The sequence below is a fragment of the Merops nubicus genome, unplaced genomic scaffold (assembly GCF_000691845.1).
Source record: "Merops nubicus isolate BGI_N331 unplaced genomic scaffold, ASM69184v1 scaffold2840, whole genome shotgun sequence".
NCBI lineage: Eukaryota > Metazoa > Chordata > Aves > Coraciiformes > Meropidae > Merops > Merops nubicus.
This window is the reverse complement of record NW_008583365.1, coordinates 29381-48692: the sequence shown is the minus strand read 5'-3', so window position 1 is coordinate 48692 and position 19312 is coordinate 29381. Positions and strand designations below refer to the sequence as shown.

Here is a 19312-nt window from a genome sequence, read left to right as displayed (position 1 = left end):
AAAATAAGAATGCAGGTAAAGAAAACCAGCATTTAGAGATACAAACCTTTGTCCCAGTGAACCTGCACAAAGGTTTGCTGCATCAGTCAACCCCTGAAACTCAGAATCTGCAACCAGAGTAGATGTGTGATGATCCCCCTCAGAGTCTTCACAGTTTGCAGGCAGAAATGTTCATACCCTCTTTCAGCCTAGAGCATTTTCCAGAGAGGAATTAATTTATAATGATAACTATAATAGTCTTAATTTTTAGAAGATAAATGATTGCTAATTAGTTACAATAATTCGGTATTTTATAGCACTGTTCTCTGTGGATATCAAAACACTTTGCTAAGATGGGTAAGTATTATTATCTCATTTTTCACAGGAGATAACTGAGACAGCCAGAGGTGGAATGGCTGATACAGACTGTACACATCATTACTGGGTTTGGAATTAGAATTCAGGGCTCTGAACACTCCACTGTATATTTATGCAACTATTCTCTGTTTCTTCAACTTCAGTGATACCACTTCTGTTACCCATTAAAACCACAAGAATTCCATTTAAACACATTGAGGTATATTGCAATTGTTTTTAATCTGCTTTATGAATGTCAAACAGTCAGGAAAGTCAGGCTTACACATAAAACCAGGCTCATTTTCATCCTGCCTGTGTTTGTTGTTCTGAATATTTAGGTTTCCTTCCATTCAATTTCTGAATTTTCTGGTTTCTGGTAGTATTTTCCAGCTGTAGTATTTGTATAGAATTCTTCCAGTGTTCATTTGAAAGTGTTTTATTTGGAAATGAGGACTGTGTTTGAAATCAAAAGGCAGAACAAATTTAGAACAAGAGCAATGCTTGTCCATCTTTTCTTCTTTCAGAGACATTTATATAAGTAATCTATATGTTTGAGTTTTATATGAAAAAATGTGGATCTTTCCCCACTCCAGAGGACAGTTGTAACTAGTGAAATCCTGGCATTCTGAAAATGATAGTCTGAAAGATGAAAAATTGCTGGAGGGGTGTTACTTAAGCTGTTTAAAATTTTTTTTTGTTTTTTAAAAATCATGTTAATTTTATTAATTCATTTTCTGTGAATATAGAATATTTCTGTTTTTCTTAGAGATTAATCTTTCCTGATTCTCTGTCCAACATATTAGATGGTCTCAGAATGTCCATCTCCTGATATATTTGCAAAGTCCACCAGAAAGGTGGAGGAATAGCCTTGTCTCCCAAATAAATTGTCCCCAGTATATTAAAGAGAAGCCCCAAACCTGTAAACCTGTCTTCAGCTTCCCTTGTTATGCAATATTTAGTCTTTTCCATAGCAATGTACACACAGCCCAGAGTCCTAAAATCTGAACCAATGAATTCACCCTACAAATTAGGACACAACTTTGGGTTATCTGCATTTGTAGTGGACATGAAGAGCACAAAAACTTTCTTTGGGTATCTCAAACGTTTGAGTAGAAATGAAAACTGTCTAAATGATGGATGAAGGCAAAAAAACACTAGAAGTTCCTTTTCACCCCCCCCAGGCAAAGAGGACCCACCATCTTTTCCAAGGGAAGAGGATGGAGCTGATGAGATGGCAGCAGAAGGTGCACGGGCTGATCCCAGTGGAGTCCGTGAGTATATCCTAACCCACCACTCACCCCCTCCTTCCTAGTACATGTTCATCTTTAGTCATTGCTCTTGATGTTGCCCAATTTCATTTTGACTCTGCTCAAAGATGACCCCTTTGAGTAAAGTTCTGGGCTGACCATTGTGCCTGCAGTTCCCACTGTCCCTCAGCCCACAAAATCTCTCCCCTGGAAGTTTTTGCTGCATAAAGCTGTCTGTGTATCTAGTACTGGCAATCAATTTAACTCCACCACTCTCTTTCAGTCAGACCTATATTTTTTAACACTGTTTAATCTAAAAACCTCTTGCTGGCATCAGGTGGGATTCACCTTTCTCAGAGAGGAAAGAGGATCTTTGCTCAGGAGCTTGTGGGCCTCATTGACAGAGCTTTAAACTAGACTTGAAGGGGAAGGGGGATCCTATTAGCTTTGCCTATGACAAGGCAAGGCACATCCAGGTTAGAAGGACATGGTGCAAGCAAAGGCTCTCATCCTGTTGCTCTGAGAAGTGCTGGGTTGACTGGATTGAGTCAATCAATGGCCACAGGCTGTTCAGATGTTGCCCTCTACATCAAGAAATGGATAGAGTGTCCCTGAAGAAAAGCCACAAGCACTTTCAAAATTGTTTGGTTTCTAAAGCTGAGACCTAAACACCAAGCAAAGCTGAACTACTTCAGTGAACCTCGCTTTTAAAACAGTCTCAATATTTTTTTTTTCCCTTTAAATTCTTCAGTTTTGAGTATTCTCAGTGAAGTTTTTGAAAACCTGAGGGAGCACTTGTTGGAGATTGGTCTAGGACAAGTTGTCACTAAGACATGGTACCCCAGTTTTGAGTTATGGAGTGTCTATTCTCTCTTGAAGGAGGCAAGAAATGTGTGAACCCTTCCCTTTTGCAGTTAGGTGCAAGTCTCAGCAAGGAGTCAAACATTTCTGGTGAATCTAAATTTCTGTATGTTCCCACTTCTGAGGTACAGGAGATTTGGAAGAGCAAGATAACAGTGAAGTACCCTCAGAGGCACAAAAAAGTCCTGAGAAGGTAGAAAAGACAACCTCAGAAACTTTCTTCTACGAGTATGAAGATATATATTCACGGCCATTTGTCACTGAAGACTCTGGGATACCCATTAACCTTCTAACTCTTAAGTATCCTTTCTGTTGAGGCTGTAAAAATGTAAAGCTGAGGATATGAAATATATGTTCTTAAAATGATACTTGTCTAATTTGGAGTAGGCTGTGTGTGGAATGGGACAAGTTTGCTCAGCCCACTTAGCACAGATAACTCTATGCAGGCCTGTCATGGGAGATGGAGAAGGCACTGCCTGAAAGCTCATCTGCCATGCTCTGGGTTTTTTTTCCCCTTCTTTTTTTAGGAAGTAATGTTGGTTTTTAAATTGAGAGATTTACAGGCATGACTTCCCACCACTCCAGGATCCTTCTCAGCCTCCTCATACTCCACCAGCACCACGCTGCTTCTTCCTGATCTGCACGATGCACACAGCAGTGCCAGCACCAGAGAGGCCATGGGGGCTTGATTTAGTTGCCTTTATCTCATCATTGCCTTCATCTCCTAATTAATTTAAATATTACTTTATTAATGAAAGTAAAACACTTGTACAGCAAGGTGAATACCCCTGATGTCCAAGCACAGTGAAAGCATGTGATTCATCAGCTAGCATGTTACAAATTGTGGGTCTCATTATTTCTCACACTTTAACTCAAAAATACATATTTTTATATATATGTATATATATAGTTTCCTTCCCCCCATGTCAGGAGCTGCTCCCCCTACTGCTCCCCCTCCTTGCCTGTGCTGCTCCTCACCATGAACTAGGGTGGATCTTCAGAATCTGCTGGCCCATGGAGAGCTGGCAGCAGAGAGTTGTTCGAGACCTGCCTGTGAGACACAGGAAAGAATCCTGACCAGCCATGGTTCTGGGTGAATTTAATCTTCCTGTCATAGGTACTTTTGCAGAACTAGATCATGGGCAAGTTAATGTGACCAGGGAGAAGACTAGCATAAGAATATCCCCTGCAAAGCCCTCCCTTTCCATGTAGACACACTGGTGTTCCCCAAGAAGCTGGGCAGAGGGCAGGAGAAGAGCAGCTGTGTACCTCATACTTCCTCAGAGAACTGCCAAGGGAGAAGCAGGGTAAAACCCAGAGAGATTTCTAGCCTGGTAGAGTGAAGGAAACAATGCCCATCAATTAAGAGCTACAGGAAATCTTTTGCTAAGTATGGTCAGGTAGGATATGATATGTGGCTTGTGTAAGTGCTGGTGGGTTTCTCTGCAGACAGTCAAGTTGCTGTTGAAGACTAGATTTTCCCTTCTCTACATCTGCCTGTAAACATTTAAGAAGTGAGTTTGAAACTTCCTCAGTTTGATCTCTTGTCTCTAGAACAGTTCCTAGTGATCTAATCCACGTCTCTTACATTTTGTTTGAGAACACTGATAGAATCTGAATTCCTTTCAGCCCCAAAGGATCTGGCAGCAGCAAGAGTTGTGCCCTTTAGTGGAGAGGAAAGGGTGGAACATAAACTTCAGGAGGTCTTTCCTTGTACCTTCCCCTCAGTTTTAGAGGCTTGATATATTTTACCTTCACTGTATAATGAACAAAACTGTCTTCTGCCATCAGGCTTTTACTCACCAGATGGAGTATTCTCATGGCAGTTTTCATCTAAGTGTTTCTATCCTCTTAGTACATTTTTCTAGAGAGATGGCATCAAACTTTTCCTTCCTGAGCTGTTCTCAGACATTCTTTTGGCTATGACTGCACCCGAAGTGCAAACCTGCTGCCTATGGATGCCCAAACACTCATGTATATAGCAGGCAACCAAGTGGTGATCCTGGACCTGAAAACTAAATCTCAAAGTTATCTCCGGAGCAGCAGTGGTGGTGGAATTGGTTTCATCATGGTATGTTTTTTTGTTGCATGTTTTAGGATGTTAATCACTTTCTAGAGCTTTTGAACTCAGCTTTTTTCTGAGGAATCACAAGACACCTTTATATCTTCAGAACCATGTCTTTCAGGATAGCTTTTCTGCAGCTGTCTGCTGAAGCAGATGGCTGCTGACACAAATGCTGCTCGTGGAAAGGTCAATTAGTGGTTGAGTGAGGTAGGAACAGTAAAAGAATGCATGGTAAAGAAAATGGTGAAAATTGGTGAAAATTCTTTCACAGTTTTTGTGATACACAACGTGTGCAATACACCATTGTGTGTCCATAATGGTTTCCCCATTCTGTGTGCACAACAGCTTCATTCTGAGACTGAGCAATAGTTTGGCAGTTGTGAATAAACACGTGTACAAATGCAACCTAGTATTTATGGCAATATCTTTCCACTAATGAGTCTGTAAATACTCAATAACTAGCAGGGCAGAGGCAAAGGTGTCACTACAGCACGTAATGGGACTTTTGCTTTTTCAAGGCACACCCTACTAAGCAGTACTTTGCAGTAGGAGAAAAAGGAAAGAAGCCCAATCTCATCATCTATGAATATCCTTCACTGAGACCCTACAGAATACTACAAGGTAGTGTAAAAAGTTCTGTTTTCATTTTAAACAAACAGGCTGGTGTTCATAGATCCCAGCAGATGGAGCAGTGGGTCACTTGAGAAGGGAAGACAACCTTTTGGTCCTTCAAAAGTAAAATAGTAAACACCTGTTTCAAGCTTTTTCATTATTGCATGGCTGGAAACACTTATTTAGTAGAAAAATCAAACTGAGAGCTATTACATAGTGGAAAAAAAATGAGTGCAGTGAAAGCTGAGCTCCTTCTAGGTTGATTTTCCTATAGTTTCTTCCTCTTTTCTGTGTGTGCATCTTGGGTCTGTTATGTTTCTTCAGGTGGAACAGAGGAAGCCTATGTTTTTGGTGATTTCAACAAGGCTGGCACTTTGCTGGCTAGTGTTGGGAGCAGCCCTGACTACATGCTGACTATCTGGGACTGGAGACAAGAGAAGATTGTGTTGAGGTCCAAAGCTTTTTCTCAGGATGTTTACAAGGTCACATTTTCTGCTGAGAATGAAGAGCAACTAACAACATCTGGAGCAGGACACATCAGGTAAGTTTACTGATTAGGATTAATACATATCACCTCTGAAGTCATAATATGTAGAAGATGACTAAAAGGAAGGTGTTGTGAGCAAACATGGAGCAATGATTATACCAATTACTATAAGAAGAATGAAAAAGCTCAAATCCTTCAGTCAGTCAGCCAAGACTTTTAACACCTTTGCTCTGCTGGGCTTGATGTTGGTATCACTTGCTCCATTCTTGTCATTTAAACCAGTATTGGGGAGAATTTTTTAAGAAATATTTATATCTACATGGCTACTAGCTGTTAAAATAGCATATCTGCCTATATAAATCACAAGTTTGGGACAGCTTCATGTTCTTTGTTTGTCCTGTGTTCAGTGTTAAGGTATGGCTTGGATGTTACTGTAATAGAAATTATATCATTAAATTAATAACACATCTAAAGTTTCTTTGGATTTTAACAGAGAAATCAAATCAAACCCCAAGATTTGCTCTATAGTTTGATTGCAAGGTGGGTCTGAAATAGCAAATGTCTCACTGAGTCCCAGAACAAATATTGTTTAGGATACATTATTTATGGAAAACTGACAAAACAAAACCTCTTATAAATTTTCTTTTAAGCTAAAGTACTATGACTAAACTTTGACATAGATTTTATAACGTGCTGAAAAATGACCTTTCACCCAACTGTGGTCTCAAATTCCAGTTTCCAACACCTGTCTTAAATGGAATGTCTCCTGCACACACAGTGCAACATCTCTAATTGCAGTAGATGTTAATTTTTCTGTAATGCAGTGATTTAAAGTTATGTTTTCTACTATTAAAATCTTTCCCCTTGCTTTTTCAGAGGGTTAGTATAGGGAAATATTTGTAATATTTGTAGTTACAAAGCTTTTTCTCAATTGAAAAAGAAACCCTCAAGGTTTCCTGTGAAAAAGAGCAATAAATGAACAGGCCTTCCCTCAGAGGCACCCTGGGTAAGATGATTCCAACGTTTGAGAGGGACTGAAGAGTGTTTTTAGGTTTTTCTGTACTCAGGTTCTGGAAGATGGCTCTCACATTCACTGGCCTCAAGTTACAGGGAAGTTTGGGCAGGTTTGGAAAAACAGCAGTGACAGACATTGTAGGTTATGTGGAGCTACCTGATGGGAAGGTAAGTAAGAAAAAGTTCAACTGATTTTATGTTTCCTCTCAGGTTTTGATACAAGGTCTACTGAGTCAGTTGGAGAGTTGCTGTTTAATTCAAATTGATTTTAATTAGGCCTTCAATGCCCTGCTCTGAGAAGCTAATATTGACATTAATTTCCACAAAAGCTGGCTTGTTTTTTAATAATTGAAAAGTACAATTAGTATTGTAATTCCCAGACAAAAGATCTCTTGGCTTAGAGCTGAGGCTGCTCTAATGGGGTAGTGAAAATGTTACTGTAAAGACACACAAAGACTGTTAGCCCTGATCTGATTTCAGTGCATGGAAATTAAGTGACATTGCTCAAAAAAGTTGAATCCTCTCACCCTTTGCACCTTCTATTGCAAATATCTGCACATTGCTCTTGATTCAATGCTTTCAGGAAGGAAGCCACAAATGTTGACCAGCTTCTTGCCAGGATTCCTGCATGGCTTATGTGTTTATTTTCCTTTGCATTGAAGGTTATCTCTGGAACTGAGTGGGGCAACTTGCTGCTTTGGGAAGGGGGCCTCATCAAAGTGGAGCTCTGTCAAGCTGAGCACAAGCCCTGCCACAGTGGCCCTGTCAGCCAGGTAGTTCTGGATGAAGGAGAACTTGTCACTGTTGGAAAAGATGGCTTCATTCGGGTGAGTTTTGATTCTGCTCTGCCTTTAGGTGAGCAAATTTGTGGTCAGCAGGTAAATGTGACATGTTTTCTTTACCAGGGCTTATTTATGGAGGTAATTTTGCAGTGTGGTTTCTTTCTGAGAAGGAATTTTTTAGAACAGACAGAAGAGGAGCACATCACAGTGTGTGGGTTTTGAATCAGATAGTGTTCTCTGTTTAACAGCAGTAAATAAATCATCTTTTACTCTAATAAATCAAAACCATTTTTAATTATTCTCTATCAGCTTTCTTGCCTACATTCTAACATTTTTTTTCCTATGTAGTTTTGGGTAATCTTTATCATTTTCAGGCCTATTCATACATTTGGTGCTATTTCAAAGAATAAACTACAGCACTATTTGAAATTCATTTTCTGAGTATTTGCAAGCTCAGATTATTATGATGACAGAAATTAACTAGCATCTCAGAGACACATACACTGAAACAGAGGAACAATTAATAGAAAAAGCATCCTGAAGGTAACACATGGTTCTATAAATAAGGTTTAAAAAGTTTCTTCTCCATATCACCACTTTCTGATCTCACCTGTCAGTTATCAAGAATTTTGCTATCTTGTTTGCCAGCTCTTTAAGGGAAGACATGATGTATCTTCTGCTGATGTGTGAAAAGACCCAGATAATCAGTGGGAAGCTGACTGTTAGAGACAGTGGAAGATTTTAAACACCCTGGAGTTTATGTTGTTGTGTTATAAATTGATATTATCCTATCAGGAACATTCACTTGGTTATAAGGGTGCCAACAGATGCCTTGTCCTTATCCCACAGAGCAGAATGTAGATGTGTTTGTTGTCCCATTTTTTTCTTCTGTGCTGCCTCAGTAGGACCAATGCTGAGAGGAAGGCAGATAGAGTTTCATTTCTGTAGTTTTGAGGCTGCCATGTGCAGCTCTGCTGGTGCCAGGGCAGAATTTAAGCTACTGTTGTTTCAGAATTGGACAGTTTTTACATATACTTTTCATTGCACCCAAATGTAATAGATAGTAGGTGCTGATTGTCCCTGTTCTAGATTACATTCAAAGCAGTGAGGCTGGTGTGGCAGGCTTCATACCCTACCTGTAGAATCTACACTATAATTACACTATCATTTTGAATTTCAATATTATCCACACATAAAAACATAACCCAGCCTTCTAAAAAACCCATTTCATTTTTCCCTGCTTCCAACACTGTGAAGGTGTGGAGCTTTGAGACCATAGATGCTGCTGATGCTGTGGATGACACAGGATTACTAGAAGTGAAGCCTATGAATGAACTTCAGGTTGGCAGGGATGTCAGTCTGAGTTTCATCTCAAAAGTCCCTGACTCTGGACAGCCCCTGTGGTATGCTCAGGTAAGAGGCACTCAAGTATCTCTGTGAAGAAAACCAAAATGAGGGAGGTGATGTTAAGTGACAGCAGGAGTCCATTCTGGCTCAGAATGTTTCTTTTGGGTAGAATTCAATCATCATCTATAATATATGATACATTTTTTATATATATGTATATAAAACCTTGTCTCTAACACTGGAACAGGCTTCCTAGTGAGGTGGTCAATGCCTCAAACCTCTCACTGTTTAAAAGGCCTTTGGACAACACCCTTAATAACATGCTGTAACTTGGTCCACCCCCAATTGGTCAGGCAGTTGGACTAGATGATTGCTGTAGGTGTCTTCCAACAGAACTATGCTCTATTTTTAGTGTATAACAACATGTGAGACCCTGGCTTTCAGAGCCAGAACTGCATAAGAACAGGGAAATGTCAAAAAGTATCATCCAAGTCCTGTCTTGGACTGAGGGATGGGGTTGATAAGACCAACATCACCACATTCAGTCACTTCAGTTTCACAATGCTACTCATGAAAGAGTTTTTAAGCAGTCACTGTGGGCAGTGTTATTTCCAAATGGAGTTTGCAACTCTTCAAGTTACAGGTTTTGTTGTTTTTTCTTGTTCAGGACACCAATGGAGCAATCTGGAAGCTGGATTTGTCTTTTCAAGATACAGTAAGTTTGCTTTCTTTTCCTTCTGATTATTTCAATTCTTTTGCAATAACTTCTCTTAACTATACTGGCAGCATCTCCAATTAAGTTTGTGTTTTATGAAGCTGCAGAGTTGAAAACTTTATCCTTTTTGATTTATTTACATAAAGTCATTGATTATAATGATCATGCAGGATTGGAAAAAATAATTTCATCTTTGATCCCTGAAATTTTGGCTGCCAAATTCAAGTTACTTTAGAGGAGTTTTGTTCTCATAAACTGGCAAGAAAAGTTGCATGAATGCAGGAAAAGAATTCAGGGAGTGCTGATGTATCCTCTCTAGATAGGTGTTTGAAACAATCCTTACTGTTGTCTCTAAATGACATAAAGAACTAGGAAAAACAAGGAGAATATGAAATGTACTTCACATGTTTTACCTTGCTGGTTACTGGTGTTACTGCTGGAGATGTTTTTGAAGGAGAAATAGATGATACAGTTAAATTTGGAGCCTTTAATCTTTGCTCCTGACCATACTGAAGTCAATGGGAACGACCCTGTTGAGTGCAATGAAATTCTGTGGCAACAGGTAAAATTATGTTCCAAGAATTTTATGGTAAATAAAAGATATACAAGTTATACTGTAAAAACTACTGTAAAAACTGTATAGCAAACCCTAGAATTCCTTGGGTGATGAAATGACTTCCCAGGCAACATAAGCCCTAGGTTTGAGAGCATTCTTTGCCTTCAGAGCAACAGCTTTGTTAAAAACACTAATTTGAAGCTTGAAATCACTTAATGAAAGGGATTAATCTTTATTTTCACATAGAAAATGATGACATTTTAAATGAACTTAACATTGGTGTGCCAATTTTGCTGACATATGCCAAATCTTGCTCACCCAAAAAGCACCTCTCTAGATTTTACAGGTTTGCTGTAGGTATGGCTGGTACTATCTTCCAAGTGGAGCTCCAGAATGCAGCTGAATTTCTGCTCTCCTGTTTTTGCCCTGCAGAGCTGTGACCCAGAGTGCCTGGCTACCTTTCACTCTGGAAGGATTGAGGCCATGAGTGTCTCTCCTGTCACCTACCTTATGGCCACCACTGCTCTTGACCGTAAGGATGCTACTCCCTTCATCTCATTCCATGTAATGCTGGGTTTGGAACTACTCCTTTTGGCACTGAAGTTGTGTATTTACTCTTTAAAAATCACTCTATGAACAATTGTCACTCCTGGGATCAGTTCTTTAATAGTTAAGGCAATTAATATTTGGATATAATGCATTAAGACTGCTTCATCTTAAAAGCCTGGGGTTTGAACAAGTGAAGTTCTCAGTGGGAAACTAAATTCTGTTCATTCTGAGGGAACTGCTGAAGAGGTGAGATTTGCTTTGAATATCAGCACTCTTTTGAAGGCTCTAGATCAATCTGTGTTGGGATTTATGTTCTGTAAGGAATCATGCACATCTTTAGCATGGAGTAAGTCATTGTGAATATTGTTATGGCTTTCTTAGAAAATGCAATAGCTATCATACTCTGAACAACAGCTAACGTGTGATTATGGTTCTATTGAGCTGATGTTGCATTTTAAGCCTCTCACAGTCAGCTTTTTCCTGCTTTGAGAGAGACCCACCAGCCAGAACGTTAATAATGTCATTTACACTTCTCAGAAAATGCTACAAGGTCCTTAATTCAATTCTTGTCAGCAGTGCCTTGTCATTTGTCTGTGTTACACAATCTACATGCTCTTCTAGCCTGAAGACAAACTCCTACCAGTTGAGCAAATGACACTTAGGATATATGCCAGCTGGAATGGAACTCTGTGCAGAGCAATATGTCTGCCAATCTGGTAATTTCACCTCTGGTGACACCCACTTTCCTTTGGACAGTCTCTCATTGAAATATTTTCCTCCCTAGGCAATCCCAAGTGGTAGCACATCCTATTTTCCTACATTGCCAGCACAGATTTTCCTTACAGTATGCCACAATTCTGTGTTTACTTGAAAACTGCCCATGGTGGTTAGACTGGGACTTGTTATTACAACCCTTACCTCTTGGGAGCATACAAGGTACAGTGAAGAAAGTTTGTCTTATTCAAGAGCACCATGCTGCCTGTGGTACTCTGTAACCACCAGCTGCATCTTTCCAGGCAGGTGTTTGATACTTAGAAAAATGAATAACATTCTCCCCAGCTTTTAATTCAAATAAATAAACCTTTCTCCATAAGCCTTGCAAGAAATAACTCCTTACTGTCTCCTTTCCACACAGGGTCAGTACGTATCTATGACTTCAGCAGCAACTGTCAGCTGAGTGAAATGAAGTTTAACCAAGGAGGAACAGCACTGCTGTGGGCACCTCCTGTTGTGAGTTTTTTGCTACTTTCTTAACAAAAATTTTAGGGAATTTTTGAGACCTATGAAAGCTGCCAGCACCAATAAGGTTGCTGACCATACAAGACTTTAAAGAAGTCACTGCTGGGCCACAGTGGGATTTACTGTATATAGTATGTACACTTTGACTATACTGTGGGTTATCAGGTGCCCTATTTTGTTTTCCTGGGATTCTAAAATCCAATCTCAGTGTGCAGACCCAGGAAGTTGTCTTAGTTTATAGACTAACAGCTTCTATTTAACCCACAAAGAGTAATTGTTAATTAGCATGAGTTAGTTAACACATTTTGAAACGACAGCCCAGACAATCCACAAACATTTGGAGAGAAATCATGAAAAACTGTTACCAGGACTGATCATTTGTGGAGTGTGGAGTCTATCACTTTTAGACATATTTGCTAATTTTAATTAACATAGTAGCTAGTTTTCTTCTTGAGGAAACATTGCAAGCCTGGTGGGTTAATTAGAAGCAAATTTCTGGAGGGAAATGCTTCCCTGAATTTCCAAGGTGAGGGTAATGCTGGGACAGTGTGGCAGGAATAACCCCAGGCACCAGTACAGGCTGGAATCTCACCAGCTGGAAACCAAGGGGAGTGTTTTAGGGTCCTGGGGGGCACCAAGCTGCCCATGAGCCAGCAATGAACCCAGAGTAGTCCAGCAGCATCCTGGGCTGCAGTGGGAAAGGTGTTACCACGTGGCTGAGGGAGGTGATCCTCCCTCTTTGCTCAGCACTGGGGAGGCCACATCTGGAGTGCTGGCTCCCCAGTAAAGATGAGGGAATGATGGAGTCAAATGCAGAACCATGAACTTGAGGTCCATGAGGGACTCCTCTGGGTCATTTCCTGAGCAGTGCTGTCATACACCTGCATATTACAGGGGGGCTTTTTAAGATGAGACATCATGGGCTGATCTCCCCAGAGAATGGGAAGACAGTCACCCCCCATCTACCTTCTTGATAACAACTTTTTTTTGTATCTCAGATCATACTTTGGCTGATTGCTCCCAGAGTTTAACCATTCACCTCTTTACACAGCAGTTCTGCTGGTCTCATTCCTCCTGTACATGAATATTGACCATGCCTGCAGCTGACTCAGCTTGTAAATCCCTGCTGGGGAGGGTTAACATCAGCTAAACCTGCATGTCCAGCTAGACCCTGCTCAAACACAGGCTGGTTTCTGCCAGTTCTTCTCTCTCTCAGGCCAAGCCTATGTTGTTAGCAGTTGGCTTTTGTACAGGGCCCATGGTAAAGGCTCCATGCCTCCCTTTTCCATGCTGTCCCTGCTGAAAACTACTTTAGATGGAGTCAGCCAGATCCAAGCCTGTGCCCTCACGTCCTCAAAAATCCTGCCCACAACATTGTATGCAGGGTAGTGTAATAATTGCTTTTTTAGATTTCCATTGTTCTTAAAATAAGAAACTACTGATATATTTATACACCAGGGTGAATTAGATCTTCCTCAAGCATTAAAACCACATCCTCATTAACATTTCCAGTCCCACTGGCATGTTACCAGTGAAAGAATACCCCACAGTCCAAACCAAACAATATCCCCCAATCCTCCCACTCCTTTACAGCAGCTGATTAGAGAGAATAAAGAAAACTTCCCATGTATGAAACATTCTTTGTGCTTTTGCAACACTTCCAAGTAACATGAATTACAAGTTAACACCAGGGCACCCACCACACAGATAAGAATTCTGAGCTCTCAGATACACTGTGATTTTTTTTCCCCTTCATTCCTCCACCCCAAGGTGAATCCTAAAGGAGGCCTGATTGCTGTGGGCTTTGAAGATGGTGTTGTCCGTGTGATTGAAGTCTATGATCCCCAAGGACTGCCCGTGCTTGCAGGACAACCCAGGACACAGAAAGCAGAGATACACCTGAAACAAGCTTTCAAACCTCATTCTGCTGCAGTTACAGCCTTGGCATATGAAGGAAAGGGAGAAGTGCTTGCCACGGGGGTATGTGTCACTTCTGATGCTTCTTTTTTATCAGTCCACAAATGTAGAGATGATTAAAAGAGAGAAAGTTTGATTACTAACACAGTTCTGTTCCTGCTGTTGGTCACTGCCTGTAGTTCTCTGCAGTGCTGGGGGAAGAGGAGGATCTGTCTGCAGTCAGGTTTGTTTCCTGAAGGAAAGGAACCATGGAATTCATACAATTAATTTTGTGAATTACTGGACTGTTTAATGTCAATACTGCAATCCCTTTTGGAGATGGATTTGGTTCATTTTGGGCTTAGTTTAGTGGTATCCTGGAATAGTCAAAGCACTTCCATTGGAAGAGTAAAAGCATTTTATGCCAAAGTAATAAATCTTTCAAATTTTTGATTCAGTGATCATCTTTGTTGTTTTTTTTCTCAGAGTAGAGACAAGACTGTTTTCTTTTTTGCTGTTGGAGATAAATATGAGCCAATTGGGTTTATCTGTGTCCCTGGACCTGTGCAGGCATTACAGTGGTCTCCACCTTCTCATGTGAGTAATGAAGGTTTGTTTTCTTCCCTTCCCTTCCCTACAGTGTTAAAATGTCATTTTGGAAAGAACTTCCAGTGAAAACAGATGAAGATCTATGACCCTAGTCATGTTTTTTATGGACAATACAATGTTTTGCTACTTTGTTGTTCAAGCTGCTTCAGCATGACAGAAGTTCTGTGCAGCTGCATCTCTGATTTGGACACTTTGGACATATTTTGGGCTAAAAAAGCACAGAAACATAGGCAAAAAAACCAAAGTTTTGCTCAGCTTTTTGAGTTCCTGCCTTGAAGAAACAAGCTTCTGCCTTAGCTGTCAGAAGCTTTTAGTCTTCTTTGATAAAAGAGCTGGATATTATTGCCTGTGCCTCTTGCCCACATTAAAACAGGCTTTTGCAAAGCTTTTGGACCACAGTAAGAAAGCTTTTGGGTGCTCCTTGGAGTTCTGATGTGCCTCAGTGGCATATTCAAATAGATTCTTGCTCATATTTTAAAAGTTTTATAAGGTTACAGTTGCATCTGAAATTTTGATGGATCCATTATTCTTATTTAGAGAGGAGATTGTTCATTCTATTTAGACACTGAGAAGATGGCCAGCAAGGTGTGTTACACTGGTACAGAGAGGCAAAGCTTAGATGTAAGAGCATTTCAAGTTAAGGTTTCCATAGCAGCTCTAATATGCCTCCTTTAAATTTGAAATTAAATACAGATTTGCCTTTAAAAATCTCAAAGCACTAAATCATTATTACCCTTACCTTGTCTGTGCTTCCTAACTTTGCATTTTAAAGGACCTGGCAGGTACCACCAAAGAGTAAACTCAGAGCTAAACAGCATTTGGCAAGATTTCAAGCTGAATCATAAAGATATAAGGGATATATTAGTGTAGAAATATGTGAACTTTCAAGCAATTACCAAAACAAAGCCTCAGCTCCTAACTTTGGTTGAATTAAAAGATGGATCTGACTCAAAACTCCCAAAATACCATCCTGCTGCCCCCAGGCTAGCCAGTGTCAGAATGAGAGCTGTTTGGTACAGGGCAGGGACTTCTTCAATTCCTTGGTTTTGCCTAGGACACAGAGTATAAAAGAAGCTCCCCAATTTCTGATGCCCATTTTAAAATGTCCATTTAAATTAGAGCACAGAGTTAATGCCTCCTGCCTGGAGCTTGGCTTTGTTCCTGTGCATCTTCTGACTAACTTTTTCCCATTTCTCTCAATTCCATGTCTACATCTGCCCTATATTTGTATTTTTTTGTGTGTTTTTATGCAGGCAAAGAGCACACTGCTCATCCTTTGTGAGAATGGCTTCGCTCTGCAGGTTCCTGCCCCTCTTCCTGGGGAGCAGGAGACAGTGTCCACCTATCAGATCAAAAACCTGCCAACACAGTACTTCCATTTTTCTAGTATTAAATCCCAAATCAAGGTAAAGAACTCTCCTGTGGAGGAATTCTATGTTCCTCACATGCTAGAGGACAAAACCACCCAAAATGTTTTCTAGTCCCTATATTATGTGCCAGGATTTTGAAGGAGAAGACCAGGTAGAGTCCATTTGTGGCTGAGTTTCAACATTTGAAATGACAGGTTGTTGTTTCTTTATTCAAATAGAACATACATCACACTGAGAGCATGATGTGCATTAGAATTAACAGGTAGCATTACTGAAAGGGAAAGGTAGTATAGCACTTTATTTCTTAAAACATTTTCATTTGGTAATTTGTAGGAAAAGTACAGGGTTTGTGTTTGATGTTAGCCCTGGAGTCCAGAAGTTTATATTTAATTTAAATAATGAAATAGATATTTATGTATTTTTTTTCATATAAGCATTGTAACAGCTTTAAAGGCATGGTTTTTATTTTTGAAGGAGAACTAGCATTTTAGAAAACATACAGGGCCAAAGGAAAAGAGTTATGCCAGTCCTCAGCTATAGTTAATTCTGTGAAATTAAAAAGCAAGCTGATGTTTTTGTTAATTTTAAGTCAAAAGAGAAGAATATTATTGAAAAGCACTATAAATCCTTAAAAACCAAAAAGGTTTCTACAGAGATAAAGAATATTAAGTGATTTATTTTTCCTCCAGGGATAGATCAATAATTAATAAGCTGCAACAAGGATGTTTTAAATAAGATGTAAGGAAAGATTTCTAATGATTAAGGTAATGAGATAGTTTGTGTAGGCTGTAGAGTCCCCATAGCAGACTTTTAAAGGGCAGGTCAGACAAACACCAACTGATAATATTTAAGGTTTCTCTGATTCTGCTTTTGGGCAGGAGAATGCTTTTTTTTGAGATCCTTTCTAGACTTTTCTCTATGATTTGCTATCTAATATCTTCAGAGGAAGCTTCTGTTTTAGAGAATGTTTGATATTTGCTGCAGAAGGCTTGAATGGAAAGGAGGTTTTTAATGTTTTATATATCTGCAAATGTCTCCCCTTCTTTGCTCAGAAGAAGTCAAGTCCTTTACAGCTTCTCTCTTTTACTCTACACCAGTGATGCACTAGAATCTTGGAATCTGAGTTCAGCTTTCCAGAGCTTTTCTTTCTTCTGGGCAGGTTTGTGAGTGTTGCAGAAATAATATGCTCATAGTGGTTAATATTGGGAATAATCTCTCTGAGAAAATACTGAAGTCTGCTTCTGATGCAGAAAGGTTTGTTTCAAAGGACCACCAATTAAAATTGGAGAAGGGAAAGGGGGACATTCCACTGGGGATCCCTGTGAAGTTGGGTTGACCTCTGCTTAGCTGATGAAAAAGAAGATTTTTCTAGATGTTCTCTATATATAATGCCAGGACCACTCTGGATTTCATATATGAGACTCCTTCAGTCAGTAATGTGTGGGAGTGCCTTGGTTTCATGTCTCTGTGTTTGTCTCCTTGTAACAGCTGGAAGAAGAGATCGCACTGAGAGAGAAAAGAAAGCAGGAGGAGGAGAATGCAGAACTTGAATCACTAAAGCAGGAAAAGGAGATAGAAGAAGAGCCATTGCCACCTCTCTACATACCAGAGGAGCCCAGTCCCATCCTCTGTGGGTTTTACTCAGCACCAGGAAAATTTTGGCTTTCCTTGGTAAACCAATTTTTATGTTATGTTGATGTGATTACAAGATGTGACAACCTTCCCTTCACAACTTGGTGCCTTAGAAAACTGATGATTTGAAACTCACCATCTCTAGGATGTGGATTTCCTTCACACTTGGCAGTGATCTTTGTGGAGTAAATGAGCAGTGTCACTCCAATTCATATTTCCAACAGCTACACTTCTCAGTGGTGCCTCAATGGGCACAAGGACCAGGCTGTTCCCTCACAACCAGAAGGCACAGTCTTAACATATCAGTAGGGTGGCTTTTAATGCCAGTGATCATGATAGATTTTTTCTCTGTAGGTAAACAGGATCTCCAGATGTGTGGAAGGAGCATTTTCTAACTTCCTGTAGAAGCTTAAGAAAGGAAGAATTATCCTAAAAGCTGCTTGTACCTGGTCAGCTGCTTCAGTGTTCTTCTGTCACCATTTCTTTATGGCCCTTCTCTTTTTCAGGGTGGATATGACTCAGGGTTCCTCTATCACTGTGAATTCTCACATGATCAGGAAGAAGATCCTGAAAACAGGAAGGATGAACCCTTTGAAGTGATCCCTATGGAGGACACTGACAACAATCCCATCCACCACATCTCCTTCTGGTAAAACAATGTAACAGATGGCTTTGTGATAGAGCTGGATGAAGTTGAACTTGGAAGAGAGGAGGGTACATTGCTCTGTCACTTTTTAGTCATGGCTCAACTCTAGTAGGCAGGAACCCTCTCTGGTTTTCTTGGCACTGAGTTTCACTTAAAATTCCTAGTGGACACAGTGGGACGTTGTGAGCTGTGTGAATTAAATTGGTGAACTGTTTTCAGACTCCCAGTGTTAGGTTCCCTGTAAGGCTGGGTGTGTTCTGCACCAGTTCCATCATACCCAGCAAGTGCTGGAACATTCCTAAGTAGCCAATTAGCTGGAAAAAAAAAATGTGATAGTATCACACATACTTTATATGATCCAAATACTTTGCTCCCACCTTACACACTTGGGAAAGCTGCATTTATTAAGCTAGATTAGCTCTTTTCAAGTCTGTTTGAGCTGTGGGCTTACTGGTTACAAGCTTCCTGCTGTTATTACTGTTTCTCTTTGCTCCTCTGACAGCAGCAGCAGGCTGCTGATGTTCTGTGGGATGCAGGATGGTGCTCTGCGTGTCTATCCTCTCCAAGATGAAGACCTCTCAGTGGACACTGTGAAGGAATACTGGTCCTTCAATGTACATGACAATGATTATGGCCAGATCCAGAAGATCTGTTCTAGTTATGATGATAAGTTTCTGCTTACTTGTGGTGGAGATGGAAACATTTTTTCTTTCAACATCTTGTCTCCAGAAGACGTTCACCAAGAGTTAAAAGCCAAAATCCCCTCCCCTAGGGTAAGTTGCAGCCCTCTTTCATGGAATCAGGGCTATGTACTATGAAACTACAGGTCAATTATTTGACATCATAGATCTTCCATTTGAAAAGCAAATCACCTTTAGCATGTTTGAACAGATGACAGTGGGACTCAACCATTCATACACAAGAAGAGAGAGAGGTGTCAGCACCCCACTTTCAACTCACCCACTCCCCAGTTTAAAAAAATCTGAGTGCCTGAATTAAACAAATAACTTAAAGGAAACAGTGAGTCCTGTTAAGTAAAAAAGTGCTATTATGTACAATAATAGCACTTTTATGTTGGAATTTATTCTTTACAATATGTAGTACTGAAATCAGGGCTATGTACTATGAAACTACAGGTCAATTATTTGACATCATAGATCTTCCATTTGAAAAGCAAATCACCTTTAGAATGTTTGAACAGATGACAGTGGGACTCAACCATTCATACACAAGAAGAGAGAGAGGTGTCAGCACCCCACTGTCATCTCACCCACTCCCCAGTTTAAAAAAATCTGAGTGCCTGAATTAAACAAATAACTTAAAGGAAACAGTGAGTCCTGTTGAGTCTG

At 40.1% G+C, this 19312-nt stretch overlaps 1 protein-coding gene across 1 annotated transcript in view; it reads left to right on the top strand.

The window, feature by feature from the left end:
* Positions 1-332: 332 nt before the first annotated feature.
* The window catches only part of CFAP44 (cilia and flagella associated protein 44), a 34073-nt gene continuing 15093 nt past the window's right edge, over positions 333-19312 (top strand). The window contains exons 1-18 of the mRNA XM_008940372.1: positions 333-336; positions 1518-1607; positions 2576-2744; positions 4353-4515; positions 5028-5130; positions 5446-5662; positions 6676-6790; positions 7285-7449; positions 8662-8817; positions 9419-9466; positions 10455-10554; positions 11707-11801; positions 13581-13790; positions 14193-14303; positions 15569-15787; positions 17174-17356; positions 17824-17966; positions 18466-18736. Of these exons, the coding sequence (XP_008938620.1) occupies positions 333-336; positions 1518-1607; positions 2576-2744; positions 4353-4515; positions 5028-5130; positions 5446-5662; positions 6676-6790; positions 7285-7449; positions 8662-8817; positions 9419-9466; positions 10455-10554; positions 11707-11801; positions 13581-13790; positions 14193-14303; positions 15569-15787; positions 17174-17356; positions 17824-17966; positions 18466-18736 (2562 nt within the window). The remainder of the gene's footprint in view (positions 337-1517; positions 1608-2575; positions 2745-4352; positions 4516-5027; positions 5131-5445; positions 5663-6675; positions 6791-7284; positions 7450-8661; positions 8818-9418; positions 9467-10454; positions 10555-11706; positions 11802-13580; positions 13791-14192; positions 14304-15568; positions 15788-17173; positions 17357-17823; positions 17967-18465; positions 18737-19312) is intronic.